Source organism: Carlito syrichta, unplaced genomic scaffold, assembly GCF_000164805.1.
Source record: "Carlito syrichta isolate Samal-C Ts95f unplaced genomic scaffold, Tarsius_syrichta-2.0.1 Scaffold309786, whole genome shotgun sequence".
Classification (NCBI taxonomy): Eukaryota; Metazoa; Chordata; class Mammalia; order Primates; family Tarsiidae; genus Carlito; species Carlito syrichta.
In genome coordinates, this window is record NW_007253882.1 from 827,966 (window position 1) to 854,607 (window position 26,642).

General features: G+C 34.4%; 1 protein-coding gene across 1 annotated transcript in view; it reads left to right on the plus strand.

The window, feature by feature from the left end:
* Positions 1–26,642, plus strand: part of IKZF2 (IKAROS family zinc finger 2) — a 166,144-nt gene that overhangs the window by 83,296 nt on the left and 56,206 nt on the right. Inside the window, exons 4-5 of the mRNA XM_008067843.1 lie at positions 13,344–13,610; positions 20,928–21,095. Of these exons, the coding sequence (XP_008066034.1) occupies positions 13,344–13,610; positions 20,928–21,095 (435 nt within the window). The remainder of the gene's footprint in view (positions 1–13,343; positions 13,611–20,927; positions 21,096–26,642) is intronic.

The following is a 26,642-nucleotide window of genomic DNA, read 5'->3' on the forward strand; positions in this document are numbered from 1 at the left end:
GCCGGGCTCAGTGGCTCAGTTTGTAATCCCACGCCTTTGGGAGGCTGAGGTGAGTGGATCGCCTGAGCCCGCGGGTTCGAGACCCGCCTGGGCAGCGAGACCTCATCTCTACAATAAATCAAAAAATCAGCCGGGCATGGTAGCGCATGCTTGTAGTTCTGGTTACTCGGAAGACTGAGGCAGAAGGATCGCCGGAGCCCAGCAGGTCGAGGCTGTGGTGGCCAGGAGTGGCCACTGCACTCCACTCTGGGTGACAGAGTGAGACTCCAACTCAAAAAAAAAAAAAAAAGAACATCCTGCACACATACCGACTAGGTTTCCAGTATAAGTATAAATGTACGTTCACATTTGAAAATGCTCTCACATGAGACCTTCAGAAGCACACTAAGACATAGAAATAGGCATAGATTTTAAATATATGATGTAAAAATTAGAGCTTTATCAAAACCCGAAACTTAAGAATAGATTTTGTATAAATAAACTTTTATTATGATACTAAGTGACTAGTAAGTATTATTGCCAATTACACAAATTGTTCTATAGGTACATAAAACTTCACGCAGAGTCTGCTTGTATTCTGTAATGATAAATACCATAGACTGAAGGAACCTCAAGAACCTTAGCCTCAGGAAGGTAGGCTTTTAATTAATTTATCTGCACAAATAAGTAGCATTACGTTTATTTCACAGATAAGGGAGCTAAGCCTCTTACCAGGTAACTTGTGCAATTCTTGTTGACATAATGCGGTCTTCAGTGTGAAATCACAAGTTGATAGAAGAAATAAAATGTCGGTTTGTATAAATTTTAGTCTACTTATTATCTCAACAGAACTCATCAAGTATTTTAAAAGAAGTATTTTTTAATGGATAAGGAACTCTCTTAACATCTGATTAATGTAATATCATGCCTTTACAAGCATTAAAAGAAAACTGTCTATATGCCCTTTGACTATAATGAACATGAGTGTCTACTTTGCTTTCTGTGGTATATAGAACTATATCATCACATTAATATGTTTTACATACTTTAGCTATGAACATTAGAAAGCTGGCTGAGGGGTGTTTTAGAAATGAAGACAAACTACTCATTGAATAAGCAGAGCTTCAGTTCACAAATAGAAGGATGACATGCTTAAAGTAACTACTTATAATCAGAAGTTATCTTTTTTGAATTAGTGGTTTTATGAGAACATTTTTTGATTAGTTATGCTCTCTGTTTTGCTCTGGAGTTTTATAGTAATTGCATATTCTGCGGTGGTTGTAGGGTTCTTCAGTGTCCTTCTTTATCACAATATTATACAGTATAAAAGAAAAAAGGTAGACATATAACCATATACATGCATTTCACCAGGGCCATGGAAGCAGGAACCATATCTGTCTGGTTCACTGCTGTATCCTGGTGCCTGGTATGGAGCAGGTGCTCAGTGAGTAATTCTGAATGACTTATTAAGAATTCCCTCCTTCATACTTACATTTGGAAATTACTATCATCCAAGCGTTAATTTGCTTATGTTTTACTTTTTGCTAAACCCTCTTTGATTTTAGAATATGTTCTATTTCTGTATTACCCATTGAATGTATGCACTCCAGAAGAAAATGGTGTCGCTCAATCCCAACATGTACTCATGCCCTTTTTCTCTCTTCATATTTGTCTCTTATCTTGAATGCCATCTATCTTCTCCTTTTATATACCTCAAATCCAACCTATTCTCTTAAATGCCAATTCCTCCATGAAGTCTTCTGTAACTTTCCTGTACTTCTCTGTACTAAACATAACCCTAGAGTTATATTTATTTGGTGCTGCATATTTATGAGATGTTTGCATATAGATCTATGAATAAGAAGCAGAATAGCTCTAAGTATGTTGTATATACAACTATATCTAACACTCAGAACAATCCTAGGAGGGTGATGTAGTCATTATCTTGATCTTATAGATAAGAAAATTGAGACTTAGACTTCCCAAGGTCATGTGGTTAATCAGTGAGAGAACCTGGTCTTAAACTCTAGGACACTGGTATGTAGAACCCGTGCTCTAAGTGACTGCATGATTTTACAGTCTTACAATTTTTAAGTAGAGGTTATCCTCCCTTTATGTAGGAGGAAGCAGGGAGATGTTAAGTGACTTCTTAACACTCAAACATATTAAGCATTTAAATACAGGTATTCTAATTCACCATTTCCTTTTTTTAACAATAACTCATACGTTGCATTCATATCTTAAAACGCCCATCCATTAGGAGTGGGAAACCAGGTATAAGCATTGTGAAAAAATTACTGATACTACATTGTAGACAATAAATATTTGGCATTGATCTATTAAAATTTGCTTGGCAGTTATCCAGAGTAATTCCCCTTCACCACCACAAGTTTTCTCTTTGTTACTACTTGATGTATTTTATTGGTTATTCATTTCTAACTGACCAAGCCTGCATTTCAGGGCCAAACGTGGACTCTTGATTTGACTCAGACAAATAGTACAGTGTTTATGGAAGAACACCAGGGAAAGAACTTCTGTAGCCTTGATCTCGATATGTGTGACCCAAGGATATTTGAACCTGCAAGATGGAAAGCTGTTGGGTTCCCCTGTTACTTGACTTCAGAGACACAGTAAAGCTGCTGAAATCAGTCACACTGCTTTGGTTCCTCTCCCTGTTGCAGTTGCCCAGTGATAGAAACCCTGCTCCTTCCCTTATCTCTCTCTCTTTAGCGTGCCGGCAGCACTGCCTTCTGACCTGGTTTAAGTGTCCTTAATGACCTCTGGCAATTCTACGTTGTGGATCCCTTCAGGGACATGCCCACTCAGCTGGATTTTATAGTAGCGATTTTACTTCTTACAGACACTAGGTGAATAATTTTGTGCTCCTCTTATTAAAGAGATAATTTCACAATATAATTTGTTTCACAAACCTCTTACTATTATATTAATCAGATGGTTGCCAAATACCAGTTCAAAGTAGATTGCTCTTATATGAAATAAAATCCATGCTCAGAAAATTTGGCAGCGTTAGCTGGTCTTATTCCAAAACAGGCTCTCAGACAAATTCCTCTTTACCCCAAACTAGCAAACTGCTACACCTGTGTTAGATGTGAAGTTAAAAAACATATCAGATGGTACACATCGATTCAAAATTATCATACTTTAACATATTGACATCTCCCCCCCCCTTTTACTGATTACTGGTTGCTGCTTTGCCTCAGGTGGCCTAGGGGAAATACCAAGAATTTGGTCATCAGTTAGTTCTAAGTTCCAGTCTCAGCTCTGACTCCAAATAGCTATATGACTTAGGCATGTTGCTTCACTGATTTTGAGCTTCAGTTTCCTCATTTGTAGAATGAGAATAAAATGACACACTTCCCAGAGTGACTGTCTTCATTAAATCAGTTGATCATAGAATGCTCCTAAATTCTTTTCTGTCATATAGTGGTCCTTTAATTAGTTTATGTTGATGCTGCTGTTGATTTGTGCTTAAAACCTAACTCTATATTGTTACATACATTCGTCACCTGTAGTGAACTTATACAAGGGCTCGGAAACTTTTAAAAAAGAAATATATGATTCAGCAACAACAGTTCAACACATACATATTAGGAGCCTGGTGTTGTAAGGTTAGGATAGTTTCATAGCTGTGAGTAAAGACAGTATTTTCTTTCAACTTTATACTGTAGGCAGTGTAGAGTTCAGGTACATCTACTAATAAAATAACTGTAATTTAAGGTGATATAAGTGCCATAGGAGAAGAACTTAGTGCTTAGAAAACATTCATGAAAAAGGATAGCAGGTAAGTGAGCCTTAAATGGCGTACAAATTTTGATAGAATATGGGAAGAATTCCACAAAATAATAACAGGAGCCAAAACCAAACAGTGAATAGAAATGTATGAAATGTGTTCCAGGAAGAGTGAGAATGGTTTGACTTGGCAAAGGTATGAACAACTAGGACTCATAGGATATATGCCTGACAGATATTTTGGGACTATGCTGTGAACATTCTTAAATTTTGGGTCAAAACCTTTGTATTTAATTTGTAGGCAGTGGGCAGTCATTGACGATGTTTAGAAGAGTAATAATATGTACTCTGTGTTAGGGAGTTTAATCTATAGCTGAAGATAGGATGAATTGGGAAGAGAGGTAGGCTGTGGCAAAAGATTAGAAAAAAGAGACCAGTTAGAAAGCTGTTGAAATTGTTCCAAGTAAGAGGTCATGGGGATCTCAAAGTAGCTGCAAAAACAGTTGGATATGCAAGACATGGCAGATACGGAATCTTTAGGATTTGGCAAATGAACTCATTCATTTAAAGGATAGATAACATCCTGTAATCCCAGCACTTTGGCTGACTGAGGCGAGTAGATTGCCTGAGCCTGCAGGTTCAAGACCAGCCCAGGCAACTTGGCGAGACCTTGTCTCCACAATAAATCAAAAATTAGCCAGGTGTGGTAGTGCACGCCTGTAGTTCCGGCTACTTGGATGGCTGAGGTGGAAGGATCACCGGAGCCCAGCAGGTCGACGCTGGGGTGGTCGTGAGTATGCCACTGCACTCCAGCCTGGGCAACGGAGTGAGACTCTGAGATAGATAGATAGATAGATAGATAGATAGATAGATAGATAGATAGATAGATAGATAGGTAGATAGATAAAGGGATAGACTGCTGTTTGGTTGTGGCATTTCTGTTTAAATTAGGATTGTTTTCTCCACATTGTACAGTTCTAATGAACTAGTAGTCTGCCAAAAAATAGAAACTTCCTCCTTGGGTGACAATTGTGCTGCTGTGCTGAACAATAAAGATGTGTGTTTTGATGACTTTTTAATTTAATTTAATTTTTTCCTAAGGAAGTAGACATTTTTTGTTGTTGTTGTGAATATCTGTCTAAATGTAAATGAAATTCTGTGTGAGCCTCTCATTGGTGTGATTTAACTTTGTATCGATAATTGACTCAAGACTATCAAAATTTAACTACAAAGGAAGTCCTGAATTGCTATTCTTTATAAACTGTTGGTGCAGAGATTAAAATTGAGAATATCAACTTATTCCTCAAATTTCTGTCTTGACCTACCACTAAGTCATAGTGTGACAAAGAATATACAAATTAATATTAAAAGTAGAGGATAGAAGGGAAAAGATTGAATATTGACAGATTCTTTAGTACCTAGGTATACATACTACTTGGGCCCATCCCTCCATTACAAACAAAAGCAAGTTTACAAATTAGGAGGTAGTTGTTTTGAATGAGACATGTATTCCAGATTTGATAGAAAGTCATAATTCAGTACTTTGGTTTGTGGAAGCTTAAAATATCTTTATCTGACCATTCTGGACTTGAATTTGTGGTGTCCTCTTCAGCTGATGACCTCTTCATAGTTTTGTAGCTAATGAAAGATCTACTTGCCCATGATTGATTTTTGTCCTAAATATAATACTAATGTCAGTTACTTGTTTAATTGGAAAGCCAGTATCATGTCATAGAAAGATAGGTAGGCAAAAAACCTTGAGCTGTTATCAGGCTCACATTTACTAATTTTGTATTCTTTGAAAAATCATTTAACAGCCATGCTTCAATGTTTATCTGTGGTTGCCCTACCTGAAATGCATGAAACCATATTTAACAGGCAGCACCGTCCCTTTGAGTATCAAATGTGTTAGTATGTTGCAAATAATAAAACATCAAATATGTTAGTATGCTATAAATTATAAAACGATGAATTTTTCAGTTATTATTATTGTTTTTACTATTGTTTTCTTAAAGTATCTTAAATCCTTAGTTCTACAAGAGATTATCTTATCTAGCCTGCTGTTTTCAGTAGCATCGGGTTTTATTTTCAGTCCTCTTTTAGACCATATAGATGGTTTCGTAAAGATAAATTTCCCAAGCTCCCACCACTAGTTAAGTGGTAGAAGGGGACCCTGGTTTTCTGCCTTCAGGTGCAGGGTAACTTCATAATATTCTTGGAATAATAATAGTATTTCAGTACTGTCTTGATCTGTAGTTACTCCAGTGGTTTTAATAAATACACATTAGAGAGAGAAGAAAGAGAATGGGCGGAAAAACGAGGTGATGTGATGTACAGATTTAGAATGCTACCCAGCAGTGGTTCAGCTGAAGTTCAATGACTCCAATGTCTGGACTTGTCCAACTGTTTATAAAACGAATAAGGATATTGTGGGAAACTGTTTCACAAGACTTACCCATTTATCTATCCCTAGTTAAAAAAAAAACAAAGGTTTTATGTTCTGTGAAATTTGTTGAAGATATTAAAAATGATTGCATATACCTCAAAATAATTTTTGTTGGGGCCATTTTAGTTTAATTGTTTAGACTGTTGGTAAATTCTTAGTAAATAATAGGGCTTTACATCAGAGTTTTGCAAGCAGTTTTTCTAACACGTTATTTAAACAGCTGTTGGTCTATTAACACGAGTTTAATCATGTTTTGTGTTTCTGTTTCGAAAGTTTAAATGACAGAGAGAGTTAATGCGGAAGCAACTTCAACAAATTATTAGAGACATTGATTCAATTAGTATGTATGACACCATTTCAAGTATTTGTCATAGACTGGGAGAAATTGATGCATATAAGTTATAAAATACTTTAAGCATCCTCTTGAATTCTCACACCACAGAAACTAAACATATAAAAGTCTACTTCCACATCACACCTGAAACATTTTTTGTTGAATAATGAATGGTATTTAAGCAGTCTTTTATTCAACACAGTTAAACAAATATTTTTAAAATTCCCTTAGAATTTACTTCCTTTAGAAATTAAAATTTAAAAAATACACTTGTGAAACTAAACAGTGTAAGTCACTAATTTGATAGAAATTAATGCAGAAAGCTTGTTTTATACACTATAAGATCAATAAATATTATATCCTTTTAAATAAAGAAAAATCATAATCCCTCTGCATTTTTTTCCTGGCTAGAAAACTTGACCAATCTGCTTGTGAAGTAGTAGAATCAGGTCATACTAATAATAAAGTTTTAAATTTTAGATAGTTTAACTTAGATATTCAAAAATGTTTTAATCATGATATTTTCATTTTTAATTACTACATATGGTATTTCCAGAACTTGACATTAAAAATCATAGGACTATTTGTAAAAACCAAATTTGAAAGATGGAAGTAGAATTTTTTCCCTTATTTTGACAATTCAAACTTAACTGAGTATATTATATCATGCATATAAAAATGATATTTTTCTCAAAAAATCGAGGATTTCATATTATTTGAAGAAATCAGTTGCTAGACATTGCAAAATTGTATGCTGTCTTGCATAGATAGGTGACTTAGTGAAGTCATGGTGTAAAAAATATTAAATTAAAATGTCGGGCAACACCCTTGGGTGTTCCGTGGGAACTTTTCTGTCCCCTCAATAAATCCTACTTTTTAAAAAAAAGTTCAATTTTTTTTTTAAAAAAGCTTCTTCTATACTATTCAGTTCAGTAAATTTATTATGTTAGCAAATAATATATATTAGTACAATATCTCCTGTCCTCTTACTTAAACTCTTTGGTGGCCCATTCTGGAGTGTACAAGTACCATTCTTTTAATATGAATTTGTTATTTAAGTTAATTATTTTTTTGACTTTTCCCTTAAACCATTACTGTCATTTTTAGTAAAGTTTTAGGCACACAGTATATATTTAATAAATATTTGCTGATTCAATGGCTTTTAAAGAGAATTCACTTTTGTCTTTGTTTATTTTTTGGTTGGGGTGGATGACTTATATTAGTGTAAGGTCTGTGAGTGTATGTAATGACCATTGTACATTTTGTTTTCCATTCCATTCTTATGTGAATGAAATTTGGGTTTTGGATTTTTTTTAACTTTTTGAGGTAGAATTGTGGCAAAGAGAATTTTTCATTATGACATAGATTGGAAACAATTTGTCTTCAACAGCTTGACAAAATCATATAATTTCGCCCTGTTTGGTTTTGGATTGCATTTTTTTTTTTAAATTGATCTATCTGTTTACTTGCGTAAATGTTTTTATTAAGTAATCTCTTTATTGCCATATTAGTGAGTTAAAGGCAAATCTAATGTAACTCGCTACTATGTATCTGGAAGCAAAGATAATTATGAAACCTCTGGCTGTAGTGAGCTCAGTATGGTTGGTTCCTAAAGAAACTTTTATAATTGAAAATTATTTGGCTAGAAAGTCACTTAAAAAAACAAGCTTCCATGTAAGTGTCTTTACTTCTTGAGTTTATAAATGGAAGTATTTTTAATAGCATCTGTAAGATTAAATTCTAATGTTTATGAATTTTGTTTAAGTATTTTGAAAGCATAAAGAAGAGGAGGAAAACTTGAATTCATAAGCATGTTTATATAATGAAGCAGTTTTTTGGGAAAAATATATGGCACTTAATCTTGAAATGTACTTAAAGCTTTTTCTTTATAAACTTGATCATAACTCATCCTTTCCATTAACTTATCCTTTCCATGTATTCACAAACATCAGTCTTCTAAAAAATGGATATAAACAATTCGTTATAAATGTAAATATAAATGATAAATAGAAGTGCCATTACGACTTAATATAAGAAACATCTTTACCATCAAAACTAAAATCTTATGTCACATCTCCTTTTCATTGCTAGTAATTTGTTCTAGCAAAGTATGTTTTAAATTTAACCATTCTTGTTTGTCAGATAATGTATGTAAATTCTCACAGATATGCTTGAGTTTCATATTCTTCATTTCATATCAGAGAAACAAGCTTAAAAAATAACCCTTGGTACTGAGAATTACAACAGTGAGATTTCATTTTACTCAGATGAACAGTTTCTCATTGTCATAGCCTATTTTTGAGGATGTCTTCTTTTTATCAAATTATAAAAGAAATTTTATATAATAAAGATTAGAAATCTAATTTCAAAGTTAAAACTAAAGTACTATGAATATTATTATACAATGAGCAATCGTTGTAATTCAAAGTTATAACTTCATACTGGGGGGGCACAGAAAAGTACCCAAAATTTATTTATAAACAATTGTGTATTTATCCTATATGTTAAAACTTTAGTCACCTTCAAAGAACTCTCTGTTTGATGCAACACACTCATCGAGATGCTTTTTCCACTGCTCAAAACAGTTTTTGAGCCCCTCCATTTTGACAACTTTTAGTGCTTCTACTGTTTTTTGTATCACCTCTTCCAAATCGACAAAAATGTTTCCCTTTGAGGACTTTTTTCATCTGGGGAGACAAAAACAAAAAATTCACTTTGGACAAGATCAGGTGAACAGGGAGGGTGGGGCACAGGGATCATGCCAGTATTGATCAAAAACTGCCGGACACTCTACACCCTGTGGGCAGATGTGTTGTCATGGTGGAAGAACCGGTCACCTCTTTGGCACAGCTCAAGATGTTTCTTCCACAAATCATGATGCAACCTTCTCAACACTTCTAGATACAAACTTTGCTTGGCTGTTTGTTTCAGAGGAACAAATCCCAAGTACACTATAAGGGGCTTGCCCTCCAAAAGATAATTCCAGGTATTTTGGGGTCCCCCTCATATATTATATCCACAAACAGTCATAATATAACTCCTTTATTCATATATAAATTATAATACAGAGTACACTTAAGTTTATCAAATACTTGCATTTAGTCATTAACCAATTAAAATGCTAGGTGCTCTGCATCAATTAGACACATTTTAAATAGTGAAAAATAATCTTAGAAGAGTTTCTTTGACAGAGAATTTTTTTTATTTATAGTTAAGATTCAAAGAATACTTTGTTTAATTAATTGCCTTTTATTGTAAAATTTCAACCTAATTTTAATGAGATGGGTTAAAAATTACCGTGGAATTTTGTTTGTATAGAGGTACCGGGTATATGCAAAGTATAATTCATGACATTGGATATCAAACTGTGGTACACTTTATTTAGTACAGCAAAGGGGTATACATTCATGTGTGATAAATATATAATTTCTTATAGTATTGTTAGAGAAAAGATTACTATAGCTTTACCATTTCTTGTCTATTACCATTTCAGCAAAAATATTTTTTTTCTGTATTTTTCTGTATTTATTTCAAGGATATTCTTCTGTAGGAAGTTCGAACTATATTTACAATATCTAATATTTTTTAATGGAATTCTTATCTATGTTTGATATTATGCTTTAATGTTTCTATTGTAATATTCTCACAAATAAAAATAATTTAATACTGTAATGTCAGTCATATTTTTCATAATTCTGTACTATTTAGAAATTTAAGAGACACATAGTTTCAGACTCGAAACACCACTTTTAGTTCTATATTTCTTCAATTCCTGAAATGACATACTAGAAAAATTCTGGTAGACTTTATGCTAATTAAATATAGCTTATTAAACATTGACTAGTTCAGAAACATAAGTGGTGGCATTGCTGTGAAACTTCTAGTCTTTAGTATGTTATTTGAAATAAATATATAGGATAGTTTGCTCACAGGTTGATATAAAGTCTTGCTGTAGAAAGTCATGTTTTTCATTTACTTTCTTTTAATTTTTATTTTAAATGACAATTAAGAATGAAATATGAGATTACATAGGGTACCGATAGCATTTTGCATTACTTTAAAAAGTCTTCCTAACTAGAAAAGATTATCATAGAAGAGTTTCTTAAAGTAGGAAAACCCCATTGAACCAAGATATAGAACCTGGAAGCCATAACTGAAAATGTCAGCACATAAAATTAACATATATGTCCCAAAATGCCATTGAGTAAAAAAGATGAACCAAAATATTTGCAAAACACATAATAAACACAGGAACTAAATTTCATAGTACATAAAAATCATTTAAAACAGTAAGAAAAGACTGATAGCCTAATAGAAAAAAATGGACAAGTAACTTTGATAATTAACTCTCAGAAAAATAATGAGCTTTGTGTGTGTGTGTGTTGGAGTCTTACTCTGTCACCCAGACTGGAGTGCAGTGGCCGCTCCCGGCCACTGCAGCCTCAACCTGCTGGGCTCCGGCGATCCTTTCACCTCTGCCTTCAAAGTAGCTAGAACTACAGGCACGTGCTACCACGCCCAGCTAATTTTTTGATTTATTATGGAGATGAGGTCTCACCAAGTTGCCCAGGCAGGTCTCGAACCCGCGGGCTCAGGCGATCCACTCACCTCAGCCTCCCAAAGAGTGGGATTACAGGCTGAGCCACTGAGCCCGGCTATAAAGAACTTTTTAACACAGAAAAAGATGCCCAATTTCACTCAGAATTTAAAAATGCATATTAAAACTGTAGTAAAATTTCAATTTTAACTTATCAGATTGACAGTTCCACGTGGTGTTTTAAGATAGTGTCTGTGATAGCAATAAACAAGAAATAATCATATTTCCAATGATAGTCTGGATAAGCAAATTATGTTACATTTATAAAATGGATTCAGCTACTTTTAAAGTTATGATAGTGATTACTTTTGGGATAGGGACTGAGGGATTGTGAGCTTTTTGTACAAAATGACTTAATTTTTATTTTTTATTCTTTACATTGTTTGATTTATCTCTACTATGTTCATGGATTTTTTTAAACATATAAAACAAGTTTAAAGCAACAAAATTCTTAGTCAAGTCAGTAAAACATCTCAGTAAATACAGCTTGAACGTCTCCTTTGTACTAAAAAATTCTTGAGCATGCTGGGGATAGAAAGCTAGATGAAATAATGTGCCTACTCTTCTCAAAAACCAACAAATGAGGACCATTTGTAAATAGGATAAAGCTCAGTATAGCAGATACTGTTTTAGAGATAGGTCCAGGAAGGATGTGTATCTCTTTATAGACTCAGAGTAATTCATATGGTATAAGTTAATTGATCTTCAGAAAAATTTATGGAATAAATAGTGCACTATGTGTCCAGAGAAAAATAATAGGTAAGCACAACTCCTGTATTTACTCATTTAGCACTCACATCTATCCTGGAAAGTGGGTACTGTTATCATCCCCATTTTATAGAGGACATAGCAAACTTTTAAATCCCTTAAGATACTTAAGAACTTCAGGATCCTCACTCTTAATAGAACCATGCTTCTTAAATTTTATTCGGTAATCTGAGTCATTTCCACTTTTCTAATGAAAGGCGTAATATTCAGATGTTAACTATTTTACTGCTAGTATTTTCGTGCCACACTGCCTCTAGTTAATGAGAGTGCTTCAAGGAGAGAGAACCGTTTTGATAGCCCTCCCTCCTATAAGTACTAATGGCAAATCACAGAATATGTGGTTTCTCTAAGAAATATGGCAGTGAAAAGAACTTACTTCCTTTTTGTGAAAATATTTCCTCTAATCAAGTAGTATCAAATAAGTTGTTTTGTTCAATAACTTTGATATGATTTCTTAAGAAATTTTCAAGATTACTGCAGTTTAAAAAAATGATATTCATTTAAAGCTTGCTTATGCTTTGTGAAAAGACTCTGTCAGCAATCCAGCATGAGGCTGTGCTAACAAAATTCCAACTTTTCTGTGGGATGATCCAAAAACAGCAAACAGAAGGCATTAAATTTCTTAACAGTCACAAGTGTGTACATGCATGCTATGCCATTCCTGTCATTAGTTGCTTTTTGGTGTGCATAACTTAGAGTTAGAACTCTTTGATTTGCAGACTAATATGTTCCATAGAGAATATTTTAAATATATATAAAAAAAATGCAGAATAGCTTCAGAGCATGTGAGGTCCGAGCACTACATTTATACAGCTTTTACTGAATATATGTTTAATCAGATTTTAGGACATTGGCTTTGACAGTGTACTTTCATGTGTCAAAGACATTTGCTGGATTAAGATCCTGAATTGTTTCTCTTGCTCTGTTCAGAGGCAGGTTTACACAAGTACTCTGATCTGAAACAGAGAATATGAAGTATATATAATGATTGTTAAATCCAGAGGAGGTATAGCTAGTGGGTTAAGCAAAATTTAATCTTGACTCTTCCATCCTGTCTCCATCTTAGTAGCCTCAGTGACAAATTCAAAAGCCAATACCAGAATTATTTGAAGACTCGCTTAAATCCTGTCTCAGTCTTAGTAGCCTTAGTGACAAACTCAAAAGCCAATACCAGAATTGTTTAAAGACTTGCTTAAAAAGTAAATACCTGAGGTAAAGAAATGAATGTGTGCAGAAATAAAGGGTCATTTTGTTTGCCTGGAGCTCCCCTGAGCCATCTCCACTTTCATGCCATTTCGCTAAAATATCATAGAGCACGGTATGTGGTAACATGGCATTTAGTGATGGACTGTATTTTGCTTAATATATCATTTTCACCTATTTAGTAGAATGGCAGTGAGTGGAAAATAGATGTACGTGAGAGCACATAACATATATTTAAAATTTCCTTTTTTCTTTTCAATTTACAGCAAACTCAGTAAAGCTAGAAATGCAGAGTGATGAAGAGTGTGACAGGAAACCCCTGAGCCGCGAAGATGAGATCAGGGGCCATGATGAGGGTAGCAGCCTAGAAGAACCCCTAATTGATAGCAGCGAGGTGGCTGACAACAGGAAAGTCCAGGAGCTTCAAGGCGAGGGAGGAATCCGGCTTCCGAATGGTAAACTGAAATGTGACGTCTGTGGCATGGTTTGCATTGGGCCCAATGTGCTTATGGTACATAAAAGGAGTCACACTGGTAAGCAGCTGAAAGAATGACCTGATGACTGCCTGTGACGTCTGATGTTGATATTACCTGACATCTATTCTTTTTCCTTTTTATTCAGGGGTGGCAATGGTGAAACTACCTTTTCAGAATTCTGCTAGTATTGGATTGCAGAAACACAGAGAGTAGCCTGGGTCTTGACCTCCAGCCTTCAAATCTGAATAGCTTATCAGAAAAGAAGTTTGGCATTCAGTTTCCACAGTTGTTATTATAGCCATAGTATGATAAGGGTACACAAGGTATAGGAGAATTTCATTGTGTAACATAATCTTTTTGTATTTCTCTACTTATTTTACCACACCCATGGGCAGGTAATATAGTTTGCTAGCTAAGAGTTTAAACTACCAAATGGCACTCATGCATTTATATAGGGATGAATCATTTTCATTTTATACAATTAACTCCTTGGAATACAATTTCTAGACAATTCTTTGCCTTTCATAGGTCATGGTAGTAGGTAGGTACTTTCTGCAATTCAGGGATGTTATAGTCTTCTTGTAATTTTTGGTTATAACTTCTGCAGGATGATATTTAAGGTTGAATATGGCAAAGGGCGGTGAGTGTACAGGTATGTGTAATATGGAATAGGATGAGGAAGACACCTCCAGATTAATTTAATGTATAATTTTAGACATTTGAGAGGTGAAAAGCCTTTCATGAAAACCAACCAAATGAGGAGAAGGCCTTATTTAAATCATTTGCCAAAATGTTTTTAAAAATTAACAGACATGAAATTCTGATAAGATAGGAAGATTGTTGACTTTTTAAAAAAAAGTTTCAAATTCATATAAAAATTGGCTTAAGGGTAATGGTAGCTTTCAGTATAATGCAAAGTGGTAGTATATGTTAAAATATTAACAACTAATATTCTCAGAGTTTTAAAATATTATATTCTTTTGGAAGAGAGATAAATCACAATAAAGAAATTTATTTAAAAGTTTTATTTCTAAATAATCAATTTACTAATTAGGGCTTAAAACGTGAAAGATACATGGGACATCAAAGTCTACTCTCACTTTATCCATGAAGAAACAATCAAGTAATTTGTCCCCTGTCCTTTGAGTAGGTAGAGGCATTTGTGATACTAGAACCTTTTCTGATGCTCATATTGGTTTTGTTCAAACACACGATCGCTTGGTATATCAATATGCGATCAATTTATTATGAGGCGTGACTCTAAAATAAAACTGATATTTTAAAAATTACAGTGAGAAGTTACACATTAATATTTATGGTATCTAATCAAAATAAGCAGCTTTAGAATATATACATTTATTCCAACCATATAGTTGCATTTTTGCTTTTTAATTTATTTTTCTTTTTAACAGCACCATTGTTTAAACATATTTATGTTACTAGATAATTTTTTTAATTTTTAAAAAATGTCTTGGAAAAGTTTTAAAGATCAAATTTGGCATCTATTTGGTAGAAAGAAAAGGGAAAAGATTACAAAATAATCTTTTCGTCTATGCTCATGAAATCATGAAGCCAGGCTCGGTGGCTCAGCCTGTAGTCCCAGAGCTTTGGGAGGCTGAAGTAAGTGGATTGCCTGAGCTCGCGAGTTTGAGACCCTCCTGGGCAACTTGGCGAGACCTCATCTCTACAATAAGTCAAAAATTAGCTGGGCGTAGTAGCGTGTGACTTTAGTTCCAGCTACTTGGAAGGCTGAGGCAGAAGGATCGCCAGAGCCCAGCAGGTCGAGGCTGCAGTGGCTGGGAGCGGCCACTGTACTCCAGTCTGGGGGACAGAGTGAGACTCCTACTCAAAAAAAAAAAAAAAAAGAAATCATGAAATAGTTCTAACTACAGTTCTAAAGAAACAAGTTCCACAAAGCTATAATAATATACTTATTATGTCAGAGGGATTATATTAAGATAGATAGCATGCATTAAAATGTGTCACTCCTTCTATCTAGTAAAATACAAACCAAACAAAATCAGTCTAATGGCTTTCAGTTTAATTGCATGCAGTATTAACTTTAAGGCTGAAAATATACTATACATAATTTTTGAAAGATTTTTAAATAAACTTTTTATGTTCTTAATTAAGAAAATTTAAAGAACCAGAGTATGTGTTCTAGAAAACTTAGGTTAATCAATACTTCACTGTACCTACAGTGATATTTATGAGGCATGTTCGTTTGGAAGTATAATAGTAATTGCAAACCTACTCTACTGTCCATTTGATATTTACTACTGTGGTAGAGTTGAATTATTTTAATTCAGAAAATAGTCAAATTGACATGAAAAATGTTTATAGGCAGTTATACAGGTTTCCACAAGTCCTAGGAATATGAGACTCACTCAGCTAGTAAAGGCAAATAGTATGTTGAAGTGTACTTGTAACACCATGAACTTTTTTTGTTCATAAATGTTTATTGGAATATCATGCAAATTATTACACTCTCTTTAGATCTGGGAGATTTTTGTTAAAGTTAATAGTCATTCATAGAGGAGCTTGGGATAACTGCCATGCTTTGTTGACTTTGCAATAGTGGATATATCTTTATGCTAGCTATCTTAATATGTATTTCTGGTAACTCAGTTTATAGATCTGAGTGAGTGTGGACATTTTCAACTTTGCTTTCTTACTGTTTGAGAATAGAAGGTCTATTTGCATTTCTTCAATTTAAACGTGATTAAGAAAAATATAGTCAGAATCTAATCATTAACCAAATGTTTTCTTAATACCATAGACCACTGTCTTCATTTTAAAACTTCCCACTCGTAACCAATTATTTATAGCTTCTATAAAAGGCACTGTTTAAATCCTTATAAAGCCTTTAGGAAACTTTTTGACTGTTTTTACTCAAAGAATACCTAATATAAAATTGATAGTGAAAAAAGATGCACAACCATCCAATTCATTATGACATGGAGGATCAGATCTAATTCATTTCTTCTTGTCTCTCTCATATTCTACTAAAGTGCTAATTCCAGTGTCTTTGTGTTATTTCTTTGGTATTGCTACTTTAGTTAAGTAATCAGGTAATATTGTCATCGGATACTCCAGGCACTCTTCACTGGGAATATGGGGAGTGGTAAACATGTAGGGATAGTAAATCAATACTTGCATGAACACAATTCGATGGGAACATTATAAATATAGAATATACTTCATTTTCCCTCTTCTTGGGGTAGAGTATTCCCATCTTTGTAACTAAGTTTTCAACACCATATTTTGACATTGCAGCTTTGTGGAGCTATTCTCTTGCTCTAGGACCCTGCAACAGGTGCTTGGGACTTGCATATTTATAAAGTAGTCTCTGTCTTTGATTGTCCAAAGCAAATTGATGCATGTATATTTGCATTTCAATTGACTATTTAAACACATCCAGAAATATATGTTTATGAAAGTGCATAAAAATTGAAATAGAATTTATTTCATTCATAAAAGTAATATATAATCTCATGCAGTTAATAACTGAAAATAGACTAGTAGTTTGGTAGCCTGAGTTTAAAAATAAAAAAGTAAAACAACAGATTAAGAATGAGCATGAAGTATACCTGATCATATCTTAATTGTTCTCCTGGATTGAGATTTGATAGTCTAGACTTTTTTGCCCACCAATAGGAAGATTAACTAACTGTTAGAGATATCACAAGCTACTTAATTTTTTTTGACTTGGATTACTCTGTAAGATCATTAATGTAGTTAATAAATTTGTGGAGTTTTGTTAAAATGTGCTGTGATTCACATGTGTGGAACATGATTGATCATTTTTTCAGACAAAGCTTAAACTGACTCAGAAAGGACTAACTGACTCAGTTCATTTAAAGAACAAACACACCATTAAAAAGAAATAATTGAATATGCTGTTTAAAGTTGTATTGACATTATAGAGTTTTTTGTCTATGTACCATTTGCATAGATAAAAAGTGGCTAACTGAGCCTTTTACTTAACTTATCAGATAATTTTATATGTACCTCTGTAATGCCTAGCCCAGGGAATATTCTACAATATTGAACAAAACTGTTACTGACGTTTTACAGAAATGTCTTTATCAAAAATTGAGTTACTTCACTTTTTTGCTGTTAAACAGATATGGGTATGACTCCTGTATCTAGATAATTCCTAGAGTATAACTATGTAGACTAACAAAAAATTCTCCAAAGTTACCCTCTGTTTTTATCCTTGTTTCCAACAGTAGTGTTGTTGAGGGTTTCACTATAATTTCAACTAACTTCAGTTAGTGTGAGCAAAGTAAAACAACTGGATTGTTGAAATAATAATTATCATTTAATATAATGAAAACATTAAGAGAAGTGAGGCAAATTTCAACCTAAAATGAGGAAAGCCATAAAATTAGCATCCAAAAGTAAAAAGTATCTATCAATATTTATTCATAATTCAAGTCAATATTTCTCAACGCCTTATGTGCTTAATCAAAGTACATTATTATCAGTGCCGTTTTTCTGTTATCAAAGAAAAGCATGACTGATTATCTTCATCGTGTCTTGTTCTTTACTTCCCCTGACCATGGGAACTTACCAAAGGTCTCCATACTATGACCTGAACACTCAGCAGCAGGGCACTATTTCCAAATCTACCTGCACTAACTTTTGTTTCTTCTCCTCCACTGGAGGATGATCGTATAAATTCAGAAGCAGTTTATTATTTTAAAAATTTGAAGCTATCTGAAATATTTTGTAAATGTTAAAGCTAAATCATTCATTAGTCTCATCAAACTCAACTAGGTAAATTCAAAAATTCTTTTTAAAAAGGTTTGTCCTTATTATTGTTTCTTTTTTAGATTAGCATTATTTTGAATAATGAAGTAACTAATCTAAATTAGAGATTTTTAAATATTTCAACTCAAAGATTGCAAGAAGTTTAAAGAAAATCTAAGTCAGCATGTGATGGAAGTATTTTTCAAAAGGCAAACACATTTTCAATGTTTTTTGTTCACTACACTCACTAATTTAATTCTTTTTTAAAGTTATTGAGTATTAATTTGTTACTTCCCTGAGAAACCTTACATAGAGTGATTTTAAAATAAAACCACAAATTTTTAGTGAAAAATATTATTTGTATTCATGATTTCTCTTTTTCTTTAAAAAGTTAACTCGTGAAAGATGTACCTCCATCTTTCCTTTATTACGATGTAATTCCATGGCAGGAGAAGGGAGTAGAAAATTCTGATTTTTAAAGTTGTAGACTGTTATTCCATTAGGAAAAAAAAAAATCAAAGAACCAAGTTATGCTGTATATATGTGTGTAAAATAAAAAAGACCTGCCAATATTAGATTTATTAAAAGCTTTGACTATTCTGGAAGACTTTATATGAGGGGTTTTAGGTTTTACCAAATGAATCAAACTATAGTTAAATAAGATGGAATTTTAGGGAACTTTAACATGGTGGGTAACTGTTTTCACCCCAGTATATCAGTATAGGACCTCTTATAAATGTAGCTCCAGATTTCATAAGAAAAAATTTTAACTACCAGGAGACTCACAGATTATACTTTTTTGGTACATACCTCTATAAGTTCTAAAAAGAGGACTGCAGAATTTGAGATACACTTGATCTATCATTTTTTAAATTTCTCTAGGTTTTATAACAAATCTATATGAGAGAATCTGCAGTAACTGCCTCCAGAAAGTTACCACAGTTTATCTTCTTTATACTTCCTAGCTTTCTTTGATAAAAGAATCATAGAGCTTGCATTATATCAAGGGACCAAAAAAATGTATTGAACTTTTATTATTTATTATTGTTGTGAATGTTTCAGTTAAAGATATATGAAATATTATAATTCAATGTAATTTTTTTGAAAAACTATTAATATTCTAGTCATCTAACCTCAAGTACAGAAATTTTCAGTTCAACCAAAAAGGAACTGTTTTTAATTTTTTTTAATTCCAAACTTTAGGCAACCCCCTCGGGTCCCCTCCCACTGTGGGAGCTTTTCTGTCCTTTTTTTTTTTTTTTTGAGTTGGAGTCTCACTCTGTTGCCCAGACTGGAGTGCAGTGGTGGCTCCCGGCCACCGCAGCCTCGACCTGCTGGGCTCCGGCGATCCTTCCGCCTCAGCCTTCCGAGTAGCCGGAATTACAGGCATGCGCTACCACGCCCGGCTGATTTTTTGATTTATTGAAGAGATAAGGTCTCTCTGCCCAGGCGGGTCTCGAACCCGCGGGCTCAGGCAATCCACTCACCTCAGCCTCCCAAAGGCGCGGGATTACAGGCTGAGCCACCAAGCCCGGCTTTTTCTGTCCTTTTAATAAATCTTGCTTTCTCACCAAAAAAAAACCCAAGAAACAAAAAACAAATCTAAACTTTGAGCTTCAGTATGACATATTTTTACTATTTACATATTAATTTATATTTTATTTCATCTGTTTGTCTTTAAAGATAGACCAACTTCATGTAATACTATTTTCTTCATGCTTTGATAATGTTATCAATTTGGCCCTGCTTCTAATTTTACTACTTCATTACCTACATGTTTTTATGTCTGATGACATGGGTGACAGCCAGTTGATGGCAACAGACTGAACCAGTAACTGAGACCTAAGCAATTTTATAGCAACTTCAGTAATAGAGAGCAAGGGGAAAGGATTCTCCAAACAAATGATTTTCACAGAGTAAAGAGAATATACTGGAAATGTCTGACTGAGTATTTTTCTTTGTATTTACCTTGGTTACTATTAGTGACCAGCAGAACCACGAGACCTGACATATATATGAAGATCATGTTGTAATGAGCTTTGTAAGCTGGTTCATGCACTGTAGCTCTTTGGCCCCCTTTTCCTTATCAGCTGAAAGACAGAGTTAGACTAAAGGTCCCTTTCAATTCAAAGTTACTGTGAATTTTAAGGACATAACATGGTAAACAAATAGAACAAGATTTTGTAGTCACACTGACGGGGTTCAAATCTGTGACTATAATCAAATACTTTGATATGTGAACTTTAATTTCTTCATTTGTAAATTGAAAGTAAAATACCTAACTATTAATGTCATTGTAAGCATTGAAGTATTGTATGCAGAGCCACCATTAAAGCAGTAAAGTGATAGATGGCACCTAGTCGTTCAACCAGTGGTCAGTGCTATTCTTCTTATCCTCTTGATTTGATGACAGGAATCTTCTCAAATTTATTTGAAGTGGGGGAAATGGCCACTTGACCGGAAGCTTGAGACTTTGGTATTAGCAAAGCAAATTCTAGGGAGATGATTGTTGAGAAGACCGGAGATGAACATTCTTAGCGTAGAGAATTGGCTCTGCTTAACAGTGGATGGCAAATTAGTCACTTGCACACAACCTACTTGATGTCCTCCTTTCTGCAGGTGAACGCCCCTTTCACTGTAACCAGTGTGGAGCTTCTTTTACTCAGAAGGGCAACCTTCTTAGACACATAAAGCTACACTCTGGAGAGAAGCCGTTCAAATGTCCTTTCTGTAGCTATGCCTGTAGAAGAAGGGACGCCCTCACAGGACACCTCAGGACTCACTCTGGTAAGTGCACTGTTTGAGAAAAAAGCTAAAATATCAAAATTTAGAAGAGTACTGTAGAATAATACTAAGTAACTTCTAGTTTTGATATATAACTAGAAATGACCAAGATAATGTTTTTGTTGGTGTGCTGTTATACAAATTTCCATGATTTTTAAATTTTATAATTACTAGTACAGTAATTGTAGTTAATTCAGGATAATTGAAAATCCAGTGAAATATGGTTATATGCTGAAGTTACAAAAGAGGAGATGAAAACTTTGATTTTTTTTTTTTTTGACTGATCAGTACTCAGGCTGGGACCTCAGTGTGAAATTAAATATTGTTATTTTTAAATTTGAAAATATTATGCTCATTAGAAAATTGTTAGAATATTATATATTCAATTTCAACTCTCCTTGTATTTTTATCTGTCAAACTATAGTCATTGGCTGGCTATCTGAAATTTTTCTCTGTTTCATAAATCATTAAAAATTCCAGAATAAGTTTGATTTTTTAAGTGCCAAAATATAGTACATAAAAGAGGAAGAATAAGTTTGATTTTTTAAGTGCCAAAATATAGTACATAAAAGAGGAAGAATGGGCCTGGCTTAGTGGCTCAGCCTATAATCCCAGCACTTTGGGAGGCCGAGGCGAGTGGACTGAGTCCATGAGTTCGAGACCAGCCCAGGCAGCTTGACGAGACCTTGTCTCCGCAATAAATAATAATAAAAAAAATATAGCCGAGTGTGGTACTGTGTGCCTGTAGATCTAGCTACTTTGAAGGCTGAGGCAGAAGGATCTCCTGAGCCCAGCAGGTCAACACTGGGTTGGCCGTGAACATGTGTGCCACTGCAGTCCAGCCTGGGAAACAGAGTGAGACTCCAGCTCAAAAAAAAAAAAAAAAAAGAGGAAGAATGATCAGAAATCTGAATGAAACTTATCTGACTTTTAGCATGAATTGTCATAACCAAGAAGTAAATGGTGGAAAATTAATGTAAAATATTCTCAAGCAAGTTTTATTTGCTCTTTCTGTCCTTATGCCATACTAAAGTTTAATTTTAATATGAAGATATGATGAAAGTGATATTTCATCTTCATTGACAGACTGTATTAGAGAGTGCTGAGGTTGTACAGTAATGCTTGTTATATTATATTTCTTTAAATTTTCCCTATTAATCCTTAAGGTTGTACTTAGTTTTTTAAGTAAGACTTAAAAAATGAATGTTTTAAGTAAGACTATCTTAAACTTATTAACTTGTAAAATTTTGGCAGTTATAAAAATGAAATGTATGCAAACATTAAAACAAAATATTTTAAGCAGGTAGTTTTCTTTCTACTCTGACGTAAAGTAATTTACTTATTCCAACTACAACATTTTGTTTTGTTTTAAATTATGCTTGACAATTAGATCTTAAAAGTGATATCATTTTATTATGAAAAGTATTACCTACTGAAAAATATTTTTAAGACATGGTAGATATTTCCTTTAGCTAGCCATGTACTCTGCCTTCTTAAAGTATTATTGAGTTATCCAGTGATTATATTGCCATAGATTTCATGAACGTATATTTTTTGCCTCAATACGATAGAGAACTTTAAACATCTATTTCATTCTTTTCAAAATTTTGTTGCTTTTAATATTACGGTTTTGTACATGCATACTATTTATTTATCTTCATAAATAAAGACATGGCCCTTACAACTGCTGTTGTTATGATTTTACATTTTAGTATATAGCAAGTCATGAATTTTGCAGATATATAAACAGAGAACATACTCGAATTGGGTAATTAAAGAGAGTTTAATGGAGGGAAGGGATAGCCAGCTATTGCATCATCAAGATGTGATATCAATTTAGTCATACTTCCAACTGGAATTTAAAGCACTAGCTATCACCAGTGCTCTTTATAATAGGTAGAACATAAAACAGAGTTGCTAAATTCTATGCTTTTCTAATTGGTCAGAAAGCTGAAAATTGATAATTATAGCTTTGTTTTTCCTCTCAATTTTATCTTTCTCTTCCTCTTGCCTTCTCTTTAGTTTCTAGGCTAGACAAAATTCTTTGTCTGATAGGTGAACCAAGCTTTAATTTCTATGTTTCAAGTCTTTGCTGGTCCTTTCTTAGATTACTATAGTTTTTCAATAACCAAATTTATTGGGCAAGTATTTTTAAGGAGAAACCCCAGTGAATCCTCTGAGTTCCAAATACAATTCTCCTTGCCCCCATTGTATGGCAACCATTCATCATCTTGGTAATCTGGAAATATTCCAAGTCAGTTCCTGTTAGTTCAGCGGCTTGAAACATCCAAAATAGCCAGTGAGTATTAACAGCTTCTAATACAACAGGACCAGGACTTGGAACTCTGGTGAAAACATTCTTCTATTGGGAACTGAGATCTGTAAAACCACCAATCTGAAGGTTTCAGAACAGTGAGTAAAAGTTCTTTAAATGAGTTATCTGATGGATTAGAGTGGCCACTTCTACCTTAACCTCTTTGTTCTCAGACTCATACGTTCTGACTATGGAGGAGATGACTTTGGCCATATATCATATCTTGTAGAGTACACTCAAACTTCTCCCAAATGGAAATCATACATGACCCACTCCACTGGTAGGCCATTTAATTACTTCAATTAGCCAACTGATTCTGGATGTTAGGGCATAGGATATGACCAATGAATTTTACAGATTTGAGCCAATTGTATTTTATTTGCCATTAAAATGAGCTTTCTGGTTGAAGGCAATGTTACAAGGAACGCCATGGTGGTTGGAAATGCATTCTAATCCATCTGTATTCATAAGAATATTGAAGGAGAAGGGAGGGCACATTCATATCCTGAAAATCTATCAATTCCTATGAGGATAAATTTCTGCCTCCTTCATTCAACCTGCCACTGAATGATCGGTTGACCTCCCTGGGTAAGGTGCCATATCAAGGTCTCAGCACTGGAAAATTGTGAGCTCAGCAGTGATGGTGGTAGGTGAATCAATCATGGAGAGAAGGGATTCCATATTATTGAATCCATAACAGTTTATTCCTGCTACCATTATCGCTTTCTAAATTGCCCCACTGAGCCAGTACCAGGTTAGCAAAGTGAAGAATCTAACTGACATCTATAAGGGAGACTACCTTGTTCAGATTACTAACAACCTTATCTACAGTAAATGTTCATACAGGGAATTCAAATAGGGCACCTTATCATCACATTTTGTATCAATTCTGATACATCCACATAACTCTCCCCTAGACCTTCTGTCACCAGTCTTCCAATTTTATTCCTTGAAATCGTTGACCATATGGTCATGCCATGTATTATTACCTTGGCTATCTCTTCTTCCATGCAAAGTGTAGAGTCAAATGTACTAGCTGATATTCTGTCTACTGAAGGGATAACCTTTCACCACGGTATCCCAGAGCTTGCCCCCTTAAATGGACCTTTATTATTCATAGCTGGTACCAAATACCACATAATCCATTTATAAATTAGACCCACAGTGTTTCATCTTTCATTCATTGGTCATTGAAAACACTCCTTGAGGCCACAGAGAACAGATTGCAAAATAGTAGCATGTATCAGGGACACTTGAGCTACTTGCTCATGCAGTATACTTGGGCTTCTTCTTCAACCTGCTTGGTCCCAGTTTCATTTAACAATAAAATGCTGTTGTCCACACCTTATTTTATGGTATGTTGAATCAGATAACACCTAGTTCATGATGGAAAGTTTGGGCCACACAGTCGTTTAGAGTCTCATGGCCCAGAACTCAGTCTTAACCAGAGTTCAATAGCACATTAGGGGCTGCTTTTCAAATGGGGAATAGTTACTGGTAGAAGATTGCATATCTTTACTACAAAACCTTTAGAGATCTGCATACTAAAGTTTCCATTGACAGAGATGTTATACAGCATCTCTGTTTGCCACAGACATTTCCAAAAACTATTGTTATCAGCTGAATATACCCAAGGGTATAGGACAACTTTCAGCATGGCAGAGGTATGCTGCAGATCCTTTTTTTGCCCTAGGTTTCTCTCACTACAGACAGCCTTGTGGATTACCTAGTGCATGCATCTGAGCAGCACCCCCAAATGTCTATGTTGCTTCTAAGTCTTAAGAGGCTACCACGTTTTGTGCCTCATTCTCCATGAGGTTCAGGATACACCAATTTATAATTTACTATAGAGGATCTAGTTTGGCATGCCTAGACTACTAGGCCCGTAAAATTTTACCAAGTTTGAAAATTCCAGATCATTCTTGGAGTTTATCTCCTATTCTCTAGCATTTATCCTACTGAGGCTCTTGGGTATTTTGTTACTTCCTGCTCACTAAGTCTGATCAATGTGATGTCATGAATGTAATATTTTAGCTTGATGTTCTATGGGGTGTCAAGATGAACGAGATTTATCCAGACTCTATTGTGACAAAGAGAGGAGTTGGCCAACAGGTATATGAGAAAATGCAGATGTTCAACATCACTAATCACCAGGGAAATGCAAATCAAAACCACGTTATATCACTTCATGTCTGTTAGGATGGTTAAGATGAGATAGGGAAAGTATGCTGTCCCTGCAATGTAAAAGGAAACAACTTCTGATTATCTTTGTTGTTAGGAATTACTTTTTAAAAAGTCCCATCAGTAACTCCATACCTGGTGCTAGAGGCTGTGAAAATATGCTCCAGTAAAGACTCTACAACTAAAACTTCATCTGCAGTTGACATTATGATATGGTTAAGTCTGCATTTATCCTTAGGACCACTAACAATTTAAATGGGTTTAGAGTATGAATTATCACCCCAATATACTTCAGCTTTCTGATGGTTTCACTAATATCTGTAATTCACCAAGATATTTATTAATTCTTTTAGTTGCTATCTTGGGAGAGATGATAGTTATAGGACAATTCTGTCCAATATGGTGGCCACTAGTCACATGTAGCAATTAAACACCTAAGTATGGCTAGTGCCACTTACTGAAATAATATTTTATTCATTTACTTATTGAAATTAGGTCTGTCTATATTGTCCAGGCTAGTCTTGAGCTCTTGGGCTCAAGCAGTCCTTCTGCCTCAGCCTCCCAAGTAGCTGGGATTACAGGCATGCCTCACCATGCCCAGTATAGGATGAAGGCTAGAGAATAGGAGATAAACTCCAAGAAAGATCTGGTATTTTCCATATTGGTGAAATTTTACAGGCCTAATAGTCTGGGCATGCTGAACTAGATCCTCTATAGTAAATTATAAATTGCTGTATCCTGAACCTCATGGAGAATGAGGCACAAAACGTGGTAGCCTCTTAAGATTTAGAAGCAACATAGACCACATTTGGGGGTGCTGCTCAGATGCATACACTAGGTAATCCACAAGGCTGTCTGTAGTGAGAGAAACCTAGGGCAAAAAAAGGTAGCATACCTCTGCCATGATGAAAGTTGTCCTATACCCTTGGGTATATCCAGCAGATAACAATTTTTTTATTAAATAAAATGTATTCAAATTAATTCTGTTTTTTAATATGACTACTAGAAAATTTAAAATGATGTATGTGACTCCCGTTTCTTTTGTATAGCATTGC